General features: G+C 39.1%; 2 protein-coding genes across 2 annotated transcripts in view; both read left to right on the top strand.

The window, feature by feature from the left end:
• Positions 1-2,302: 2,302 nt before the first annotated feature.
• On the top strand, positions 2,303-4,941 carry glulc (glutamate-ammonia ligase (glutamine synthase) c; the record flags this gene model as incomplete). The annotated part of the gene is given in 3 exon segments (XM_024257814.2): positions 2,303-2,430; positions 2,502-2,701; positions 4,330-4,941. Coding segments are annotated over 3 exon segments (629 nt in total), but the record flags the coding sequence as incomplete, so codon positions are not given.
• Positions 4,942-8,952: 4,011 nt separating this feature from the next.
• arrdc1b (arrestin domain containing 1b) overlaps positions 8,953-22,657 on the top strand; it is a 34,104-nt gene continuing 20,399 nt past the window's right edge. The window contains exon 1 of the mRNA XM_024299789.2: positions 8,953-9,218. Coding sequence (XP_024155557.1) covers positions 9,101-9,218 — 118 coding nt within the window. The 5' untranslated portion in view covers positions 8,953-9,100. The remainder of the gene's footprint in view (positions 9,219-22,657) is intronic.

Genomic DNA, 22,657 nt, shown 5'->3' with positions numbered 1-22,657 from the left:
AAACAAAAATTTATTAAATTGACGCTGTAATGTTATCTTGAAATTTCACGTTTTTTAAAGTTCAAAAAGATGTCTTTTGAGCACATCATGTCTTACAGTAATGGTTTGACTTCAGCTTGAAAATATGAATGAGTTTTGTGAAATGTGTAAGGAATAAACAACTTTTGTAAGTTGAATATAAATACATCATAATTGATTTGTTTCTGTAAACTGATCATGTGCAAGAAAGAAATGAGACTCATTTGAGCACTTGTGTTGGTCTCACTTTTCTTTTTGCTGAGACAATGAAAAGACTAAACAAGGCCTCATTGAGCAACAAGAGACAGAACCATGCATACAAATGACTGAGACAGAGCTGAGAAAGTAAAGAGAACAAATTGAGACATACTTAAGAACGCTGAAATACGTCTCATCTTTCTCTTAACTGAGATCCGGAGGAGAGACAGTTGTGAGAGAATTTTGAGATCTCAGACAGTGCTCACTGTGAGGCTTATTTCTCAGGAGAAACAATCGAGAAGAGTGAGAAAGCCTGTTTTGTCTCAAACAGGTCTCATTCATGTCTAGGAGATGTAAATGAGACAGAAACGAGATCTCATCTTCAATTTTGCTTTGCTATGGGTATCAACAATTTTAGCATTTTTTCAATACAGCAAGTACTCATTTAGGGGAAAAAAAGATTAGAATAGATGATCTCATATCAAACTAAAGTGTTGAAGACTGGCATAAAGTTATATCCACCAAAAGTGTTTTTTTAGATGTCATGGGAGCAGCCATTTTGAAATGAGCAGGAAAAGCCTTTCTACTGCCCCTAGTGGATTGATAACGTATTGCATGGAAGAAAACATGGAACAAGTCGTACACAATGGGTTTTTAGGGAAAGTTTTAGTCATGCTAATTAGATGGGGGTGTCAGAATTCTGCGTATCAAATATGATACAAATGGTTATAAAGGGTTCGAATGAATATATGGCTGAGATGCACCACAACTGGTAAAATTACGTTTGTTTTTTTAATGCTGACCACTACTTTTGCAGCATTGAGATCTTTCTATGTGGAACAGGATTATTTTATTTTGAATGAAAGTCTTGTGAATATCTGTCAAAAGTTATAAAAAAATCTATTTTCTCTTCATATTTCTTTTTTTTATTTATGTCTAAAAAATATTTAATTTATATCGATTCTAATAGTAACAATATTATAAATGCAAATTAATGTCTTGCTTTTCTGATGTGTGAAGTCAGACTGTGGCTCCTACTGGGTTGTGGTCAGTGAGAAATCAACCCAAAGAGCCCCTTAAAGGGTAACCAAACCCGAAATCAACGTTTTTGTCTGTTGACCTCTATAAATGGGGCTTTAAAAGTGCTGTCTGTTGGTCATTACCTCATTTTTGACAAATTCAAATAAACGTGTTTAATTCTTGAAAATATTGTCAAAAACCGTCTGTGTGCTGCCCCCTACAGGTTGAATTGAGTCATTACAGTTAGATTTTTGGATTGGTCAAACCATGTACGTTTCAGAAGTCCCATGTCAGGATCTGCAGCTCCAGTCATGACAAGAGTCTTGTTCCCCTCTGACGGGATCTTCATATTTTGCCTGAGGGTGGAGTCAGTCCCTGTTAGGTTACCCTTCAGGTGTTGCAGGTCTAATAGACTGTGTTCATGTCATTTACTGTATATGTATGTCACCCACAGAAAATGATTTTCTTCCAGCTCCAACCAAATGAAGTCAATTTGGTCGCCATTTTGTTGTGGTTCAGACGCTGCCATGTTGGAACCAGACAGTGTCAGAATCAGTAAGCAGTGATTAGATCAGAATCGCTTAAGTCATCATTTCTATGGCAACCACTCTCGCCAATGAGGAGTGAGCTTGTTGGGAGGCCACACCCCTTTCACTTAAAAGAAAGCTACAAAGAATCTGTCAATTGAAGAATCTGATTGGTCAGTTTGTACTGGAAAAACTTTCACTCCAGAAAGAATATCATGGAAAAAAGAGGATTGTCATTTAATGTAATTATGATTTATTTCTCTGTAAAAGTCTATTGGGATTTTGGCTTATTGGAGCCAGCAGGTACTTCCTGTTTGGACTACCAAGGGGGAGGGGTTACTCAGTCCAGTTCTCATATACAGTCACCATACATATCTGGATGCAGAAAAACTTTTGATAAAGAAATGTAATTTCTTAAACTTGAACAACTGATCAAGGATTTCACATTAAGTTGTTCAAATAATCATTTTTAGGATTTCATGACAAAAAAAAAATAATCTTAAAAAATGTCTCCCCCATGTTTTGCCCCCAACATCAAGGTCCATATTACTGTGGGGTGGGGGCAAACAGCGCGTACGGACGGGACATCGTGGAGAGCCACTACAAGGCCTGCCTCTACGCTGGGGTCAAGATCTGCGGCACCAACGCAGAGGTCATGCCCTCTCAGGTACCACTGCCCGCCGCAGACTCTGCTCGGTTTGTTGAGGCTGGTTCTGACCCCCCCCCTCTCTGTGTCAGTGGGAGTATCAGGTGGGTATCTGTGAAGGGATCGAGATGGGAGACCATCTGTGGGTGTCGCGCTTCCTGCTGCACCGCGTGTGTGAAGACTTTGGGGTGCTGGCAACGTTGGACCCCAAACCCGTCAAAGGCAACTGGAACGGGTCCGGATGTCACACCAACGTCAGCACCAAGCAGATGAGGGAAGAGGGGGGGCTGCTGTGAGTATTCTGGTAAACTTACAAAAACAGCCTTTTCCAACGTAGTTTTATCAAAAATAAATATTTAAATACCTTTCTGGTGGCACAAAATTCCCACATGTAAGCATTTTGGATAATAGGTTTTGGCTGACAACTGGACTGATTGACTCCACCCCATGGCGTTCCAAACAGGAAGTACCTGCTGGCTCCAAAAAGTCAAAATCCCACAGACTTCTATAGAGCAATAAACAGCTATTACTCAGTATTTCTAACATTTTATTTTTTTCATGATTGCTTTAATGTAATACAAATTTTCCAAGTTGTAACCTGGCCAATCAGATGCCTCAATGAAAGTAGGCGGTCTCATCTCCAACGTTTGAAATGTTTGACAGATTTTGTGTAGCTCACTTTCTAGTTAAATGCTCAGTTTTCTGGCTCTAACATGGCGGCGTTCGTATCATGAAAAAATATTGACTTCATTTTCTATAGGTGATGTTACACTCACTCAGTCCAGTTCTCAGATACAGTCAAAGGTAATTGTGAGATGACTTGATGTGAGGAAAATATATTTTTTTACTTTGCCACAAAGGAATCTCTTTGCCAAATGAATCAAAATCAGTATCAAAGAAAATAAAATACCTTTTTCAGCAAAGAAATGTTAACATTTTTCATTTAAACTTTAAATCTCTTCTCCCAAATTTCCCTAAATTAATCTGAATTTCTTTCTGTACATAATCTTTTCTGATAGAGTCAATGCATATTGTTTTTCTTTTCCTTTGTTTATATTTTGTCTCAGAGTTTCTACAAATAAAATCATCATATAATGATACTCCCACCTCTGTGCTTCTGAGTCAGGACTGCATATTCTCTGTAAGAGTTCTGGTGAGGTTTAGACTCACCTGATTATTACTGAAAATTATTTTGTCTCAGATCAACTGAGAAAAGAAGAAATCAGAAACTCCAGGATGTCAGGACGGCATTCACCAGCAGATTTCTCATTGTGGCTAACTTTAAATTTAGGTCATGCTTCTGTTAGGGCCGGGAATCAATTGAAAAAAAAAATAACAAATTAATTGCAAACCATAAAAAAATTAACCACGACTCGCTATAATTTTTTTTTTTTAGTCTCAGTATTTGCCGACCAATTGTTATCTGCAAATAATCACAATATGAAATCACTTAAAATGTTTACATTTAGAGCATTTATGTTAATTACTGCCGTCAATCTATTACAAAAAATTGGATTAATCGCCCTTTTGTATTGTGATTAATCACGATTAATCACAATTTTTTACCAGGTAAAATGTATTTGTACAATATGGCACCGGGGCATGGATCAAAAAATGTGCTTTTTGTGAAAAAGTGATCTAAACCACAAAAATAGCAAGAATAAAGTACTAAAAACTGATTGAATATTTATTTATTTTGTATGTGACCATGGTATAAACAGAATAATACAAACAGCATTATTCCTAAACTTCAAAAAACCCACAGACAGAGTCAGATTTAAACTTCCTTTTTAACTTTACATTCATTTTAAAAACTACAAATGTTGGTACCTTTTTAATACTTTCATTTCACAGATGCTTTTGTCCACATTAAGTGAGGGTGGGAGTGGCCCTCAACTAATGACACTCCCTCTCACGCAGGCACATTGAGGCCGCCATCGAAAAGCTGAGCAAACATCACCAGGAGCACATCAGGGTGTACGACCTCCACAACGGCCAGGACAACATGAGGCGTCTGACCGGCATGCACGAAACCTCCAGCATCCATGACTTCTCTGCCGGCGTGGCAAACCGAGGCGCCAGCATCCGCATTCCACGCCAGGTGGGCAAAGACAAGAAGGGTTACTTCGAGGACCGGCGCCCGGCGTCAAACTGCGACCCTTACATGGTGACGGCGGCCATTGCAGAGACCTGCCTGCTGGAGTCAGAAGAAGGAGAATAGAAGAGGATATGTGTGTCTGTGGATCACTGAGGGATCCTTAAGCTTATAATCTAATAGTTTGAAAAGATCATTTAAAAATATTAAAAGACATTTAGCATTAAAAGTTAAGAAACTGAGGGATTAACACAGGAAACAGCTGCCATGTACTGTTTGGGGCTGTTTGTAAAACCATGCAGAGACACTCATATTAACCTGGTTTTACTTTGAAAAACTGGTACGTGTTTGTTTGAAGGAGGAATAAAGACTCAACGATGGGCTCTCATCTTCCTGCTGAAGATGATTTCTCTTTACCGACTGAACCCCAAAATGACTCCAAGTAAAACATTTTCAGATATTTTTTTCGAACTTATTTGTTTCTTTCATTCATGAAAATAATAGTTTCACATCATGAATGTATTTATAAACACTTGATTATAAAGAAAATAATTATGTTTTTCCCTTCCTTTCTTTATAAAACAAATCATTCCTATCATAAATTTGTTTGGGCTGCACGGTGGTGCAGTGGTTAGCACTGTCCTCTCAGCCTGGTTCGATTCCTGGGCGGGTCCTTTCTGTGTGGAGCTCTCCTGGTGCATGTGTGGGTTTTCACTCCTCCCACAGTCCAAAAACATGCTTCATGGGCTCATTGATGATTCTAAATAGACTCTTTTCACGGCGACGTCAGATAAAATGGTGACAGGGCCGATGAAGGAAATAGTTTCTTCCTGCGTTCGCATTAGAACAGCAAAGCTGAAACAAAGCTGTTTGACACAATTTTACATTAATAATACCTTACAGATTTTGACATAAAAATCTACAATATTTATTTTATGAATGTCCTTCTGAACTGTATTATCATTTTCTGTCTTAGATTGTTCAGAAATCTAAATACAGATTTGAATAATCCTTCAATATTGGATGTTCTATTGAAAATGTCGACCTTTCATCTGAGCAGATATTCTAACAGGCTCTATTTGGTTGATGATTTGCACATATGTTTAGTGCAATCAAGCACAAAAGTTATATTTATAAAATAAATATTGTACAAATTTCAGTAATAATTGGTTAAGTTACCATTTATTATTTATGTAAAATTGCTGTCAGTTTTGCCGTTCTAAACAACACAAGCCGGAAGCAACTCATCACATATACGTGTGTCGACACGTGAAAAGGGTCAGTTGCCCCTTGGTATGCATACAAGTGTGTGTGTGAGTTTGTGAACCTGCACAGACTGGCGACCTGTTCAGAGTGCATCTCGCCTTCACCCAACAGTAGCTGGGATAGGCTCCAGCAACCCTTTGACCCCAAAAGGGGTTCAGAGGATGGACGGACGGACAGACGTACAGATGGATGGATATTTTGTCCCCTTTTCTACAATTTTTTTAACATCTCAAAAAGAATGACTAGAACACTTCACATTGCATTTTTGCTTAGGAGCATCGACTTAATAAAGATAAGTAAAAGTAAAAGATATTAGATCATGGATGGGCAAACTTTTCGTGGGATACAAAAAGTCCAAAATATTTAACAGACCAGGAGCAGATTTGTGGCGTGTTTTGGTAATTCACCTCGTTAAAGAAATAAATAATACGGGACACTTTGAAACTGTAACTTTTAGACATAATTATGAACTAGATATATAGCATTACCTGAAATAGTTCTTGTGTGAAGGAATTTGGCCGCTGAAGATGCTAGTGCTGATAGCTGAAGATGCTGAAATTGATAGCTAAAAATGATGAAGCTGATAGCCAGCTAAAATATTAGCTAAATGCCAAATTAGCCTACAAAACTGAAAAAAAAAACTCAGCTCAGGACCTTCCTGCGCAGGACTTTTTACTCCTGTCTTTCAGTCAGTTTTCCATGATATCAATGAGAACCAGAGTCCCTGAATCCACCATGAGTCTTTATTTAGGTAGATGATTCTATTCACAAAAAAAATCACAATTAAAACTTTAATAACTTAATCCTTTAACACCTGAGGCGTCGCCGATGACGCTTAAACACAAAATCTCTAACATACTGTAACTTTTCAACCATGAACACAATCGTTACAATACATCAAAGAAGCAATCAAGCGTACTTCTGCAGACGGTGAGGATGAGCAGGATCCAAAAGAGAACTGCGTCCTCTGCTGGATTTGATCATTTATTAACAAATATAAATATTTTAAAACAAATTGTAATTTTTACAAGGGATTTCCATGCTATTGCATATTAACTGATCTTTTTTTTACCACACACCAGAAAAATCATTTATCTGTTTTCCACTAGAGGGCGCCATTACATCTTGTTATTTCATCCTTTAGTTTCAGGAAAAAACCTTTTTAAAATATTTACTGTTTGACTGAACTCCAAAACTAATTTTCACCTATTAAATCATAAAATAGTGTGTTCCTGATGTGGATCCACCTCAGTGCTAAAAGGCAAACCTGATATTGCATCCTGCTCCAGACTCCATCCTCACATGACTCCTCAGGCAGATTGTCTTTGGCCTGTTTTTTCCAAAAATAAGCATAAAAAAAGGAAAAAAACTGGGAAAAAATGAAGGGGCTCTTAAGCCCTGATCAGATGCTACCACATGCAAGATTACCATGGATACAAGCAGTCTCTTGGCAACAGTCCCGTTTGTCTGTCGTCATGGAAATGTCTGTCGTTTAGAGAAAAAAAAACTAAAAAGAGCAATCTGATAGGACAGTGAAAGCCCAAAAAAGTCTGCTCCTGCATATTTTGTATCATTTTAGATCTTGTGGTGAAAGGAACACAAACACATTGAATGGTGTAACAAGAGGAGGAAACAATCATCTCTGTGCACCTGCAGCTCCAGCTGCTGATCTGCACATGAAGACAGGAAGTACAGCCGCAGCCAGGATGCAGCTCGAAGACAATCTTCAAACTTGAGAAAGATGAGAAGACAGGTTTCAGGATTTTTCTCAAAAAGAGAAAACCACAAAAAAACGTTTTTGTAATTATTGACTCTAACTATCTATTGTAAATCCAGGACCTGTGTTGTTGATATCGTTTCTGCAGAGCGGCAGGAGTTGTTTATAAATTCACCCAATATCACTCATGGATGACAGGAAGTGAGGGCGGGCATACTCTGGGTCAACAACTCAGATGTGAATTTCTAATGAACTCTTGCTGCTCTGTGGAAACTATGTCCTCAAAAAAAAATTAATTCAAGCTAAACAGCATAATCACAATTAGAAGATCACTGGGAACACTAGAAATAGATCAAAAGATGATCAGAGTGAACTTTAAAGGGGAAAAACTCAGCTGAAACTCAAAATGTATATGTGATTTTCACCAGATCAAAAGTATTTACATGATTTTCAATGTGTTGCATTTTTCTGAGTTTCCTGGGTCCCTGGATAAAGTCTGCATGTCACAGGAATGGGTGGACTAAAGGCCAAGTCTCCAGAATCATTATTATTATTCATTTTTTTATAATTTTTTTTGTTCTCAAATTTCTAATTTTTCAGTAATTTTTAAACCTGTTGCTAGGATCTTCCTATGTTTTTTATTCCCTTTTTGAAGATACCACAATTAAAAATAAAAGAAAAATCTAATCTAATTTATCATGTGTTGTCTTATTTTGATATATATTTTTATGAAAAATATTTGCCATTGGGAATATTATATGGTGTAAAAACAGGAAAAGGGATGGTGTAAGTTTTTATAGCAAAAGTGTTCTAGGGTTAAAATAATTGCTAGAAAAGCAACAAATGAGTGACATTTGTTTGTCTCAAAATAATCAAGAGATCATAAAAAGGTTTTTGGTTATTCCATTGTTTCAATTCAATTTTATTTATATGGCCCAAAATCACAAAGGAATTTGCCTCATTGGGCTATAAAATATGAACAATAGTTAAAAACTAAGACTAAATAAAACTGGTTATTCCATGTGGTTTTTGATTGGTATTTTATTTTAATATTATGTTTGTAATTTAAATGAATATATTAATTTGCAAAAGTTATTCATTAAGTTTTAAAAAGTAATTTATTTTCCTTTTATAATCATAATACACAAATTATCTGAATTAATGAATAAACCCAATGCCAAATACTAATATTAGTATTAGCGTGTGTTTAAAATGTTTTTTTTTTCACCCTTTGCATCCTCTGACAGGAAGTGAGTTTTTTTAACTCGTTTTCAGTTTAATTTAGTTAAATGTAGAATTGCACATGTTTACTTGGATCAAACAGGTAAAATCGAGCATTAGTGAGACCAGCCCTCTCGAGAATGGAGATTATAATCTCTAGAAGCACCTGTGACAGGTAAATGTTCAGAACAGCGGCTGGGAAGCGCCATAAATGAGTCCCTGGTGAATGATTTAGGTGTGCTTGGTCTCGTTTATCCGTTAACGTTTGTCCCTGAGAGCTCGCGCCTGCGATTCAGAGGTCACGGTGACGTCACAGTCCCCGTGGAGGGCGGAACGCAGCTCGCGGCAGCAGCAGGTGAGAGAGCGCGCGCGGCAGAGCGGAGAGCGGAGCCATGGGGAAGCTGCAGGAGTTTGACATCTTCTTCACCAACAACAAGGTGGTCTACGGTCCGGGGGAGTCCGTCGGCGGGGTCGTGAGGATCCGGACCAGCAGCGCGCTGCAGTACAAAGGTACAGAGGGGGTGCTTCTGCCGCGCGGGCTTCCGTTAGCGGCGCGCGAGCATCACTCGGTGCTGGGAAAGTTTTGGCTCGTGACGGTGCGGATGGGAAATGCTGCTTTATGGAAGTTTCTGCTAAAACGAGAAGCGAGCCCGCCGGAACGGGCTGTTCCCTCGCGCGGATGAATCTCCAAGAAATAACAAGTGATCAGGTGTGTGGAAAAAGAACAAGAACACCGGAACCTCTTTGAGTTCTGGGTTTGAGGAGAAACTCCGTCTTAAAAATTGAGTCTATGACCACTTCCTTCAGACTTAAGTTTTTTTTTATAGAGTTCTTCATTTCCGCTATTTTTTCCTTATGTTTATGTGTATTTTGTGTTGGGCTGCCTGATACTCTTTAGGTCAGCTCCACCTTTTTTTATATTCAGAGACAATTACAGCAAAGCTAGCCCACATTATCATCACTCCACCACCATGCCTGGCAGGTGGTGGACAATGGTTGGTTGTTTGACAATGAATATTTTTGAGTTTGAAGACCGAGAGGATGTGACTTGAGCTGAACCTGAAACTCAAATGTTTCAGAAACCTAAGTGTTTTTAGGGACCATAAGCCACAGTTTTCTAAGGCCCAGAGACACAGTTTGGTGACCACAAATGATAGAGCTTCCAATTCTGAACACAAAAATAAGTAAAATGGTTGAATAGATCTAAAATTAACCAAGTTGTTAGTATTTTAGGTATTTTACATCTGCATTTGTTTTTTAGGAAGAGCAATGGGACATATTGGTAATCACAGGTACAAATATCAAGGTTTAGTCGGCTATTAAAACAGTCAACGACTAATTTAATAGTCGATTAGTCGTTACTTATATTATACGGAATCAGATTTAGTAAAGTTGAAAGTTATAATGGGATTCTGCTAGCTTTATGGACTAATTTGGACTGTTTAACTCAGCTTACAGCATTCACACTAGCGTAATCACATGTAATGCTATATGTCTGGCTTTTAGTTCGTTTAAAGCTAATAATTTAGGCTAATAACTTACATCCACTTAGCGCATGACCCAATTTAGTCAATTAATCAGAAAAAAAATAATCGGTGATTAGTTGACTATTAAAATAATCGTTTGTGGCAGCACTATAGTCGATTGTTCATTACTTCATGTTATATGGAGTCAGAGTTTAGTAAAGTTGAAAAAAAATGTGAGCGTTCAGGACCAAAAAATGCACTTTTTTGTTTTTGAGTTAGTGAGACCAAAACTTTATCATTTGTGAAAATAGTTCCTCGTTTCAGATGCTGACTGTCACAGATCAGTAGTCAGAGACCCAGATGCAGGAGCCAAACAAAGGCTCAGGTTCACAATAAAGGAGGCTTTAATAATGCACGATTCGTTAAAAGTTTAATACGATTTCATCTTAATTGTCTTAATTTGTAGTTAGTTTAAAGCTAATGATGGTTAAGATGTGTGCTTTAGATTCACTTTGCACATGACCCAATCAGTCGACTAATTAGAACAAATAATTGGTGGTTAGTCGACTATTAAAGTAATTGTTTGTGGCAGCTCTACTCTAAACACCATCAATTTGTCAAAGGACATTTTTCAAGTGATTTGACAACTTTAATATATATAATATAACTGTTTCCTCAATGTTTAGGGTGTGGTTTGGGCGACCTAATTTATCTTGTACCCTTCAGGAATCTGTGAAGTCCATCCAAAGTCACAAGAAAGCTGTCGTTGGCTCACAAAAGTCCACCAAGTCCACTGTACGTTGTTCTGGATCTAAATTTAAACTATTCCAGTAAGCACTCTGACGCTTATTTCAACACTGTAAATTTTCCAATTCGGAAACAAAGTTCTTTAATAGATTCATATACCTTATTCTGAATTTTCATTATTTAAAATCAAAACCCAGAAATATAGAACAGACAAAGTGAGCTTCTTAAGACATTTGATTCCTTTTCAAGACAATTCTCCCCCAGACCTGCAGTCATAAGGAGGATAGCAGGTGTAGGGCAGCTTTTTGAGGAAACAGAGGGTCCATTGTGTGACTGACTGGTCAGACTGGGACGCCCCTCAGCAGCAGGCAGGTACAAAGAAACTACAACCAATGGGGACAGCAAACACGGAAATTCAGAGATGGAGGTTTTCTTCATGGTGGAAAGTCCCAAACTGCAGATTGATTGTCTGTTATGACCTGATCTGCAGCAGATGAGGTTTTCTGGTCCTCTCTGCTGGAGGAGTTTATCTAAAACGGATACATTTGATGTGATGGGGGATAGAAAACAAACAACTTCTAAATTTTTGCAAAGATAGATGTCGATATTGAGCATATAGAATAAAAACTTTTTGCCGATCACTGCTAGCTCCACGGAGAAAGTGTGTGTTTGTGTTAGGCTGGGGGCGGTACTGTCTGCACAGACTCTTCCTGGAAGGGGCTGTTCTGACTTAGTGACATCACAATGTGAGAACCCGCTCATTTTCATGGGTTGGGAGGGGCTTGTGTTCAGAGAGCAGGGTTTTAGAAGATTACTCATAAATGGGTGAACGGATCAAAATAACACTTTGGGGTTGTTTATAGTGACGAATTAACATTAAAATACACTTAGAAGATTAAAAAGTTGATTCAGCATAATATATGCAGAGAAGGTAGCTGCCCTTTGAGCTGAAGCAGGGAGTTCCACTAGAGTGGAATCACATAAATAAAGGCTCCGCCTCTATTCTTGTTGAAGGAATTCTGGGAACATTCAGAAATCCTGTAGACTAGAACTGTGTCCGAATTCCTTTCATACTTAGTGTGCTGTAGAGAGTTTGTCCTTTTGTCTGAATCTACAATTCCATAATCAAGAGTCCTGGATATTTCCCTGAAGCCTCAGGAAAAAAACTAGTGAGCATTGATTCATTACTCACTAGGTTGGGGAATATAGACCACAATTCATTGGGTTTGAACCATTTGCCATTGGAAAAAAGTGTATGTAAATGTATTTTTTTATATATAAATAATCAAAGTCTTTGTAAAGTGTTGTTATTTATAAGGTTTTTACCAAATAAATGCCAGCCCTGTGTAAACAGAGAGCTTTCAGCAATGGGGAGGGGAAGTGGGGGTGGGGTTGCTCCTTGCCAACAGCCCTGCCCACAACTCAGGGAAATTTCCAAAAAACTACCGGCGCTGTGCAGAAACGTCGTCCTAGAAAACTACACAAGTTTTTTTGATTTGGTAAAAAACAGAATTGACATGATAAAAAGACCACTGGGAACGCTTTTACAATAGATCGAAAAATAATCGGAAGCAGAACCTGTTCACCTGCAGAGGGCTGGTCTGTCCCAGCTCCTGTTAATGGACTGTAAATGCATGAGTTCTGTCTGTGGGTATCGACCATCTCCACGCTGCTCCAGTCTTGGTTAACCCTTCAAAACCTGACACGTCGTTGGTGATGATTAACCACAAAATCTTTAACAAACTAACTTTTCAACCGTTAACACGATCAACGCAATCCCGGTAGATTGAGCCGCTTTTCTCCTTCAGAATCTACGGGAATTATTGTGTTAACGGTTAAAAAGTTACAGCAAACCAAAGAACAAAAACACTGGAGCTCTGCTGTTAAAGGGTTAAAGTCTCTGTTTTTCTGAGCATGTTAGATTAATGTGCCTGTACCCCATGAAGCAAACGCAAACATGCAGTTTCCTGACTGTAAATGCATGGTCGGGTTCGGCTCTGCATTTCTGGATTTACTTCATTAGCCTCATTAGAGAATGAGGTAATCACTTAGTTGCATCTTTGTAAATGAAACCAGAAACTGTCCTTAACGTGTCGAGTGAAGCGAGCGGTCATCTCATCTGAGGAGTGTCTGCAGATCAGGCGTTTCTTTCGGGTCTCCTTGTCTCAGTGCTTGAGTCACGCCCACTTCCTGTCAGAAAAGGATCCATCCTGAGGAAATGTGCAAACAGCATGAAGCTGCAGCTCGGAGTAAAGCCCTTTACTGCTTTCTCTACTCCACCCTGAGAACGGACTCCACCGCTTTAGACCGTGACTCTCCCCTACTTGTTTTGGGTTAAACGTTAGTCAGAGTGAGTCTGCTGGTTGTACCTAAAGACATGGAATATCTAGACGAGCAGCAATCCAAATGAATCTGGTTTCCAAAGTACTGAATATTGCTGAGGCCTCACTCGATTTATTATTGATGATGGAGACCATTAGACCATGCTTTTATTGATTAGCTTTTGGATGAAGATGGTCCTTAACATGGAAATCAAAGCACACAAATGTGCTGCATTATTTTGTGTAATCACAGCTGCATCCTCGACAGACAAGTCCTTGTTGCAAGAATCAAAACCAGATCCCATCTCAAAGGAGGTGATCTGAGCACAGCCTGACGACTCTGCTTTCACTCCTTCGTTTCTGAGGTTTCCTGCAGACAGAGCTGAAGTCTGAGCGTGGAGATAAGCTCGTCTGCAGAGACAACATCTCTGTGGAAACAGTCACGGCTTCACTGTGACGATGCAGACAAACACCACAAAGAAGTGCCTTACTATTATAGGATAGGAAGTAGAGGTATTGCAAACGAGAGTGAAACTAAAGTTACATACCGTCAGAAAATCCAGCCATCCATTTTCTAAGCCCACGTAAACCCTTTTAGGGTGACATGGTTACCCGAACTACTAGGGCTGGGTTGATAAAATCGATTAATCAATGTTAATTGATCTAAGCTTAATAGATCAATAATTGTTCCATATAAGTAGATAGGGCTAATGTCCGCTAGCTTGATGCTAACGTATAATGGGATTTCCCATAGGACAGCTAATGCTAACACTCGATCTAACTTAACATACATTGTTGACTAAATTAACATCTTTATAAACTCACAGGCCTTTTTGCTCATTTCTTCTTCTGGAATAAGGTGTAATACTGTAGCACGATTGCCACCTAGTTGATTTAGAACGCCCTCCAGGAGAAGCAGAACAATTGTTGGAGTTTCTCCATTTGAGAATCCATGTAACACTGTATGCTATTAACAATCTCATTATAATTTCACTAATAAATATTACAGTACATGTATAGATTATGAATGTATTTCTAAACAAATGTCTCTAAATGTGTAAACTGAAAATGTAATCAAATAAATTTAAATTAAGTGGATTACAAAAAAAAATTGGAATCGAATTGTCCAAGGCACTGCTGAATCAAATCGATTCTTGAAATTATTGGCGAACTACCAACTGTCATTGGGTGATGTGGGATTGATCCTGCAGGTAGCTAGTCTGTTGCAGGGCCACACACTCACATTCACACCCAGAGATAATTTAGAATCATCAATATTATGAAGCATGTTTTTGGATTGTGGGAGGAAACTGGAGAAAACGCACACATGCATGAGGAAAACATACTAACTCCACCCAGTCAGGACTTGAACGTCTGAATTTCTCTTCTGTCTTTCAGACATTTATGATTAAACGAGAATTAAATTAAACTTCTTCACTGATTTTCACCTGCCGAAGTGAAAACATAATCTTTCCTGGGTCTGAACGGCTTAATAACTCATCAGGTCTCGTTTGTGTCAATCATAAATCTATACCTGACTGTTTCTTCCATGAGGTTACCATATTAATTACAATAAACAGCAGATGTAATGAAACACTGTGTACCAAAGAAAAATGCATCATGGGAAACGTGGAAAGATCCACCATTTGTCAAAAATGAATTTGCAGGAAGGTAAAGCCTCTTTAGGTCACACATGTACCCCCTTTCAAGAGTGAGTGAAGACCTTCTGCTTTCTTAGCAGTAGGGCTGCCACGATTGGTCGATTAATCGACTATTAATCGACTATTAAAATAGTTGACGACTAATTTAATAGTCGATTAGTCATTACTTTATATTATATGGAGTCGGAGTGTAGTAAAGTTGAAAGTTATATTGGAATTCTGCTAGCTTTTTGGAGTATTATAGCATTAATTAAGGTTTTTCGGCTTTTTTGGAGTTTAGCAAATTTTTCAGCTGCATCCCAGCTATTCTGGCAAATTCATGCTTCTTTTGTTTTTTAGGCTGTTTTGGAGTTCAGCTAAAATTTCAGCTGCATGCTAGCTGTCTTGGCTAACTGGCTTTTTTTCAGTTTTAACGCTAATTTGGCATTTAAATATTTTAGTTGGCTATCAGCTTCAGCGATTTCAACGATCAATTTCAGCGTTTTTAGCTATCAATTTCAGCATCTTCAGCGGCCAAATTCAGCTTACAGCATTCATCCTAGCATTATTGCAGGTAAAGTTATATATTTAGTTTGTTAGTTTAAAGCTAATAATGGTTAAGATCTGTGCTTTACGTCCAGTTTGCCCACAACCGGATTAGTCGACTAATCGGAAAAATAATTACTGATTAGTCGACTATTAAAATAATCGTTTGTGGCAGCACTACCAAGCAGCTACGACTATGAAGTTTGAGGATTATCTGTGATAGTTTTTATCTGTTCTTCATCTATTGTCTTCTGTGATAAAACATTAGATTCTAAAATTGTCTGAAGCTGCTGACTATCTCACTTTAAAACTGGATAAACTCCATCAGTCTGGAGAACACTTTGAGTCAATGAGCATTTTCACCGTAAGTGTTGACGGCATGTTCAGTCAGGTAAAAGCTTCTTGTCTGATCTGAACGAATGTTTTCTTGTTCTTGTGTGAACTCTGACTCTTCATGCTAAGCACCGATGGAAAAGGAAACACAGTATTCTGCTGGCGCAGTGTCTGAACAGGTTAAAAACTGACATCACATGCTTCGTCACCGTAGACATGTACTGCTTACAGTGCAGATGTGCTCCAAAGGATGACTTTACAGATGACTTTTCTGAGGCTCCATGACCAAGGAGACAATAACAGAGGAACTGCATGGTCATACGCTTATCTTGTTGGTCACATGACCTGCATGGCTCTGTTTCAAATCGTTAATGTGCGTCTGATTGAACTCTTGTTTTGGTTTTAGCTCACAGCCAGAAGTGTGGGCTTGCTGCCGTGTTCAGCATTACTGCATGTTTGTACCGAACAAGCCCTCGCTTGTTTAGCAATGAGTGATCAAAGAATTTATTATCAACACCTGAAGATAAGGTGAGGTCGGGGGCGTGAGCTCAGCAGCTGGTGGTTTCCACTGAAACTGCAGATCTCAGATCAGGGATCCTGAAGGTTTCGACAAAGAAGGATCTCCACCTCTAATGTTCAAAGTCTGGAGAAGTTCAGGTCTTCACCTGCGTTCACCCCGCGTGGTGAAGTTAAAATGTCTTTTCAGAGTAACTGGTTTCGTAACTCGTGAGAGACAAAGACATCAGTCTGATAATCATCTGCCTGAACACAGAGGCTCACGCGTCATCAACCACACTTGTTTTCACATATAGAAACTCAATTTTTCCTGTTCCTAGTGGCTCTTGAGGGCTAGTATTCTCTTTATTTTGGTCTATCAGAGGAAGACATCTGTGCTACTGTCTTTGATAGATGTGGACTATGATTTTAGGTTTGAAATCCAGCTCACATTACAGGTGAGGTTTCACCTGATGCAAGATACTATAGAAAATCACTTTTAATTTGTTGTTACTGCAGTATATGACTGTGGTTCATAGAGAATGCAGACGACATTGTGGCAGACGGCGTCTGTATTACTGATAGTACAGCTTCCCAGATCAGTGAAGTGACGTTGAAGGCGCCGCTGGAGTCGAATAACACTCTCACTTCCTGCTTAAACAGGTGAGGTCCAGCTGATTGCAGGTACAGTAAATGGAAGGACAAACTCCAGCTGCTCAGCTTTAGCATCAGATTAGCTGCGTTTCCACTGACTATGAAATTGTGCAAATTGGATTTGCGATAGTAAATTCAATAAATTGAAACAATAATTTTAATTCAATTTTATCTATACACCCCAAAAGAATCCCCTCATAGTGCTTCTTGCCAGTAATTTTACAGAAGCAGAAGGTCGGTCATAAAATATAAACAATAGCTAATAGCTAAACTAAACAGCCTAAATAAAACTGGTTATCCCTGTCCTTAGACCCTCCTACCCGGTAAGGAAAACTCCTAAAAAACCTGATTCAGGAAAAAAGAAGAAACCTCAGTGATGTCCACATGAGGGAAGGATCCTCTCCCCGGACGGACAGGTGATTTACCAGAACTAATAAAGAAGAATTAGCTTATCTAACTCTACAACTATGTGTTTGAATAGAGCTCAGATAGGACTAGGGGACGGGGTCCACAGCTAAGAGCAGGAGCACAGAAGATACACCAGGAGAGACCCCACAGCGTCACACAACTCATCAAAAGTTGAGAATGTCGTGTGGAGTTGTTAGATCCACAGCTCCTCTGTAAAAAAACAACCAGGATTTCCCAAAATTCTGATCTGCAGTCGCTCCCACGTACATGCCGTTCCATGACCTGAATGAGACGCCAACGTCTCCTTTAATATATGATGATGATGAGCGCTAGTGGTGCGGCAGAAATTTGAATGTATCTACTGTAGGGCTGCCACGATTAGTCGACTAATCGACGACTAATCGACTATTAAAATAGTCGACGACTAATTTAATAGTCGATTAGTCGTTACTTTATATTAAATGGAGTCAGTGTAGTAAAGTTGAAAGTTATAATGGTGTTATGCTAGCTTATTGGACTATTTTGGCATTTATTAAGGTTTTTTAGGCTATTTTGGAGTTTTTATTTCAGCTACATGCTAGCTGTCTTTGCTAACTTAGGCTTTTTTTAGGCTAATTTGGCCTTTAACTAATATTTTAGTTGGCTATCAGCATCTTCTGCCATCGTTACTAGCATCTTTTGCGGCCAAATTCAGCTTACATTTCATCTATAATGATGCTAGTGTGAATATATATGTATATATATATATATATATATATATAGTTTTTAGTTAGTTTAAAGTGAATGATGGTTAAGATTTGTGTTTTACATCAACTTTGTGCATGACCCGATTAGTCGACTAATCGGAAAAAATAATCGGTGATTAGTCGACTATTAAAATAATCGTTTGTGGCAGCCCTAATCTACTGTAAATCAAAGTATTGTTCTCCTCTGTCGCCATGTTTTTGAATGACCTATCACGTGAGTTAGCTTGTGTTTATTCACATAATTATGATTTAATGGAAATTTTAATTGCGAAATTGTGTTTTTTTTAAATTTGTAGAATAAAAGTTTTGCATATATGTGGAATGGAAATGCAGCTACTGATTATAGATCTGCTCAGGAGCACACAAAGGTTTAATTCTACTCCCTACCCCTAAATTTAGTCCTCCAAACGGAGAAATATGGAAAAATAGTGTCTTCAAATTCAAACATAACTACCACTCAATGATGTCATTAATATCTGCCAGTCATCAACGTTAGCGGGTGGCTGCCAGCACTCGAAAAATACGTAACAACATTGTTTTTATAACTTTAAAGTCATGCTAAAACAACACGTTGTTATTTACTAGCTGTAAACTTCTGTGGTTCAGAGCACATCCACGTGAAGATATGCGCTTCTCTCTGCCGCGGATCACCCTACAGTCGAGGGATACTAGCCTTGAGTCACTACGGTTTCCCTAAAAGCACCGCGAAGCGGAAAGCGCGTGGAATCCGCTTCTCCTCCAGTTCACACCAGACACATTTTTTTTTGCGATGGGTTCTACAATAAATTTAACATCATCCGTCTTGACATGACGCCATTTGCTCTCTGCCTCTCTCTCGATGATTGTGTATTCAGTTTGATCAGCTATTTAGTAGGTGAATTGAAGTGGGCATGAAGCTGGTTGTGCTTGTCTTAGTTTTGAATAAGAGGGACCTGAACCTGCGACCTGATGGTAAGAGACGGTAATGCGTATATTTAAGGTTTTTTTTTTTTCAGTCACGCGACTTCATCACAATACTCTCACAACTCAAGATACTTGTATGAAACTTTTGCTTCCAAAGGTGCTGCGAGAATTTCCCAGGAGGACAACGCAGTAGAAGAACACATCAGTCTGTCCACTACACACACTCACACAGCGAGCCTGCATGGAGAAATGGCATCAGCTGACTCAGAAGCAGCTTGAAAATATCCTGATAATCATGGAGGATAATTATTATCCAAAGCAGGTGTTTGCTATGGATGAAATTAGAAAATTCTGGATAGAGATGCGCACTCGCTCTTAACTGATGAAGGAGGAAGAACTTGCTTTTCTAAGGCACAGAGACAGTGACAGTTCTCATGTAAACTTGGCATTCTTGGCATCTATTTTTCTGGATTAAAAAAAACGTAATGTTGAGCAATACTCCAATGTTCTTTATAAATGTTTACAAAGCATGATCAGAAGTGCTTGCTGAAGAGTGCTGGAGGTCTCGGCCCCGACTGCCTCCTGCCTTCACAGTCAGAAGTGTTTGTCATGTCAGTCCTTTGACCTCCAACATCAACACTGACTGAAGCAGCTTATTTTAGATCAGTCGTAAGACGACTCTGTCCATCCCCGTCTCCGTCACTCCTCTCTTGAAAGCATTCACACATTGCTCTGTGCTAGTGACACGTTGATTAATACTGATGGAAAAATTCTTCCACGTGGCAGATAAGAATGCAGTAAACGTCATTGACCATGTAGTACTAATGGTTTACTATGGTTTATCATGTTATCATTGACAGGCTGAGTGTGACTTTACCCATAGAAAATTATTTGCTTCCAGTTCCAACCAAACATAATCGATTCAGTTTATATCTTGAAAAAAATGGCACTACAAATTTAGTATCGTTACAAAATAGGATTGGCAAGGACGTGTTCAAACGATGTAGAAGAGCTCTATTGAAGTCTATGGGATTTTGGCTTCTTGGAGCCAATGGGTACTTCCTGTTTGGAAGTTATTTAATACAGTTAATGGGATGTACTTACGTACGACTTCCTGCTGTTTCAACCTGTTTTGCTGCAGCTGAAGCTGCTGAGGGCTTATGGGAGGAATGACACGCTTGAGTGGAGTTCCTCTGTTGGAGATCAAAAGAGTTTGACCTCTTTTCCAAAGCAAAAGATTCAAATAATGGCTTATAGGACAGGAGTGTGACTCAGTGGAGAGTCCATGCAGAGGTTATCTTTGCTCTTAGGCTCTTTTAAACTCTTGAAACACTGGCGAAGTTTTTCACTCAAGCACACGTGTCGAAGTCGAGGCCCGAGTAATTCTATCCATCGCTCCAGATCATTTTACTTTATTGTTATTAATGGCCCGATGTTATCTTGGGTTTATTTCTAACTTGTATAATTGTGACTAAATATACTTGGAGGGTAAAATATTGAAAGTTATTTAAAGTTTAGGTTGATTTATTCTGGGTTATTTTCCTGCCTTTTTATCATTCATAATTATGTTAAGAAGTTACATTTGTAAAGTTTTGAAAATTGTCGTTGTGCTAGCTTTTTGGACTATTTTAGAGTTTAGCTAATATTTCAGCTACATGTTAGCTGTTTTGGATAACCTAAGTTTTTTTTTTTTTTTTTTCTATTCAAATTTGGCACTTAGCTAATATTTTAGCGGCTATCAGCTTCAGCATTCTCAGCTGTTAGCTTCAGAGATTTTTTTAATCATCTTAAGCTATCAGCACTGGCATCTATATATCTAGTTCATGTTTATGTTAAAAAGTTATGTTTTTAAAGTTTTAAAAATAATAAATGTTTGTAAATGTTTATCCTGTTCGGCCCATGACCTAAGGTGTGTTTTGGATTTTGGTCCCTTGTGCGATTGAGTTTGAAACTCCTGCTCTTGCCCATCAGTTTTGTTTCTACAGAAATGATGAGTAACAGCTTCCACAGATCTTGAGTATTTTTCTTTCATTCAGTTGTGTTTCTGCCTCTCCCAGACTGCAATCACTATGTCTTTTCTAATGCTGAGGCTTATCAGGTTAACAACAGTTAAGATCATATAAAAGTCTGATGGGATGGAAATGAGAATCTGCATTCTTAAAGTTTGTATTTTGTCTGATGTAAGTTCAGAACTGAACGAAAAGCTTTTTTGGTGACAGAAGAATGTCCTCATTAATGTTTCTGTCAGAGAATCTGTGCTTTCGTTATAGAGCTGAGTAAAGAAAAACATGGAGATCTTGGAGATATAAAATAAAAAAACATGCACGTTTCACCTCTGATTAGGTTATAAAATAGAGACTCCTTTTCAACCAAACAAACTGAGTTTTGGAACAGTTGTTCTTTGTCATCAGAGGAGAAAAGAGGCATGAACTTCAGACAGTGAAGTCAGAGCTGAACAAAGACAAACATTCAGGTGTTATTTGGGAGCATTCCCCCAGAACAGATGAAGCTGCTGACGCTCGAGTGTCTGCGCAGACGGCAGCGTTTTCAGCTGCCTGATAATCCTCTTATGTAAACCCGTTGAATGATGGTGTGTTGTGCTTTGAGTCCTGTGTGGACCAGCGGCTCAGACGGTGTTTCTGTTCGCCTCTGGTAACCAGAAACGCCTGAACTCTGCGGCTGCAGGAATTCCCTTACGCTGGAAGATCAGGTGCCAGTCTGAGAGCCCCGGCCGATGGGAAATGTTGGGAAAGAGAGAGGCACTAATTGTCTTAAGTGTTTGTAGATGGAACTGCAGCGTCAGGTTTCGGAGAGGCCGTACCTTTGGTGTCTTTTTAGTCCTCTGGGGGGTTCAGACCACAGTCTCTGCAGTCCATATGCTTAGATACATGGCAGATGAATCACTTTCCCTGAGCGCTGCAGCAGCTCAGCTGAAACATGCTCTCTGATTACAGCCCAGTCTTATCACACTACTGCTGTGGGAGTCTCCATGCCTTATTATCCTGGAATGTATGAAGCTTTCAGTGCCTGCTAGGCCTGCTGACAGCCTTTCACATCCGTGTTTATGCTCCTGACCCTCACTGGGATCAAGTCACGGCTGCTGTGGAAATGTTTCCTCAGTTCTTCTTCCTTAAGATCCAAACTTTAAAACTTTAGATCAGGGGTGTCAAACTCAATCACACAGGGGGCCAAAATCCAAAACATACCTGCGGTCGCAGGACGAACAGGATGAACATTTATTAAACACTTTAAAACTACATTTTTACAACTTGTGTAAATGCTGTAAGCTGAATTTGTCCACTGAAGATTCTAGTGATGATAGTTGAAGATGCTGAAATTGATAGCTGAAAACGCATAATTTGATAGCCAGCTAAAACATTAGCTAAATGACAACAGTGGCTCAGGCGGTAGAGCGGGTCGGCCAATGATCGAAGGATAGGCGGTTCGATTCCGGCTCCCGCCAGCCAAGTGTCGTTGTGTCCTTGGGCAAGGCACTTAACCCAACTTGCCTCCAGTGTGGCTCCACTGGTGTTTGAATGCGTATGAATGTTCCGGTGATGGTCAGAGGGGCCGTAGGCGCGTACTGGCAGCCACGCCTCTGTCAGCCTGCCCCAGGGCAGCTGTGGCTACAGTAGTAGCTTACCGTCACCAAGTATGAATGAGGTGTGAATGAATAATGGATGCACAATG

This window comes from Oryzias melastigma, linkage group LG12 (genome assembly GCF_002922805.2).
Source record: "Oryzias melastigma strain HK-1 linkage group LG12, ASM292280v2, whole genome shotgun sequence".
Lineage (NCBI taxonomy): Eukaryota > Metazoa > Chordata > Actinopteri > Beloniformes > Adrianichthyidae > Oryzias > Oryzias melastigma.
The sequence above is the reverse complement of the archived record's forward strand: the minus strand, read 5'-3'. Positions and strand labels throughout refer to the sequence as shown.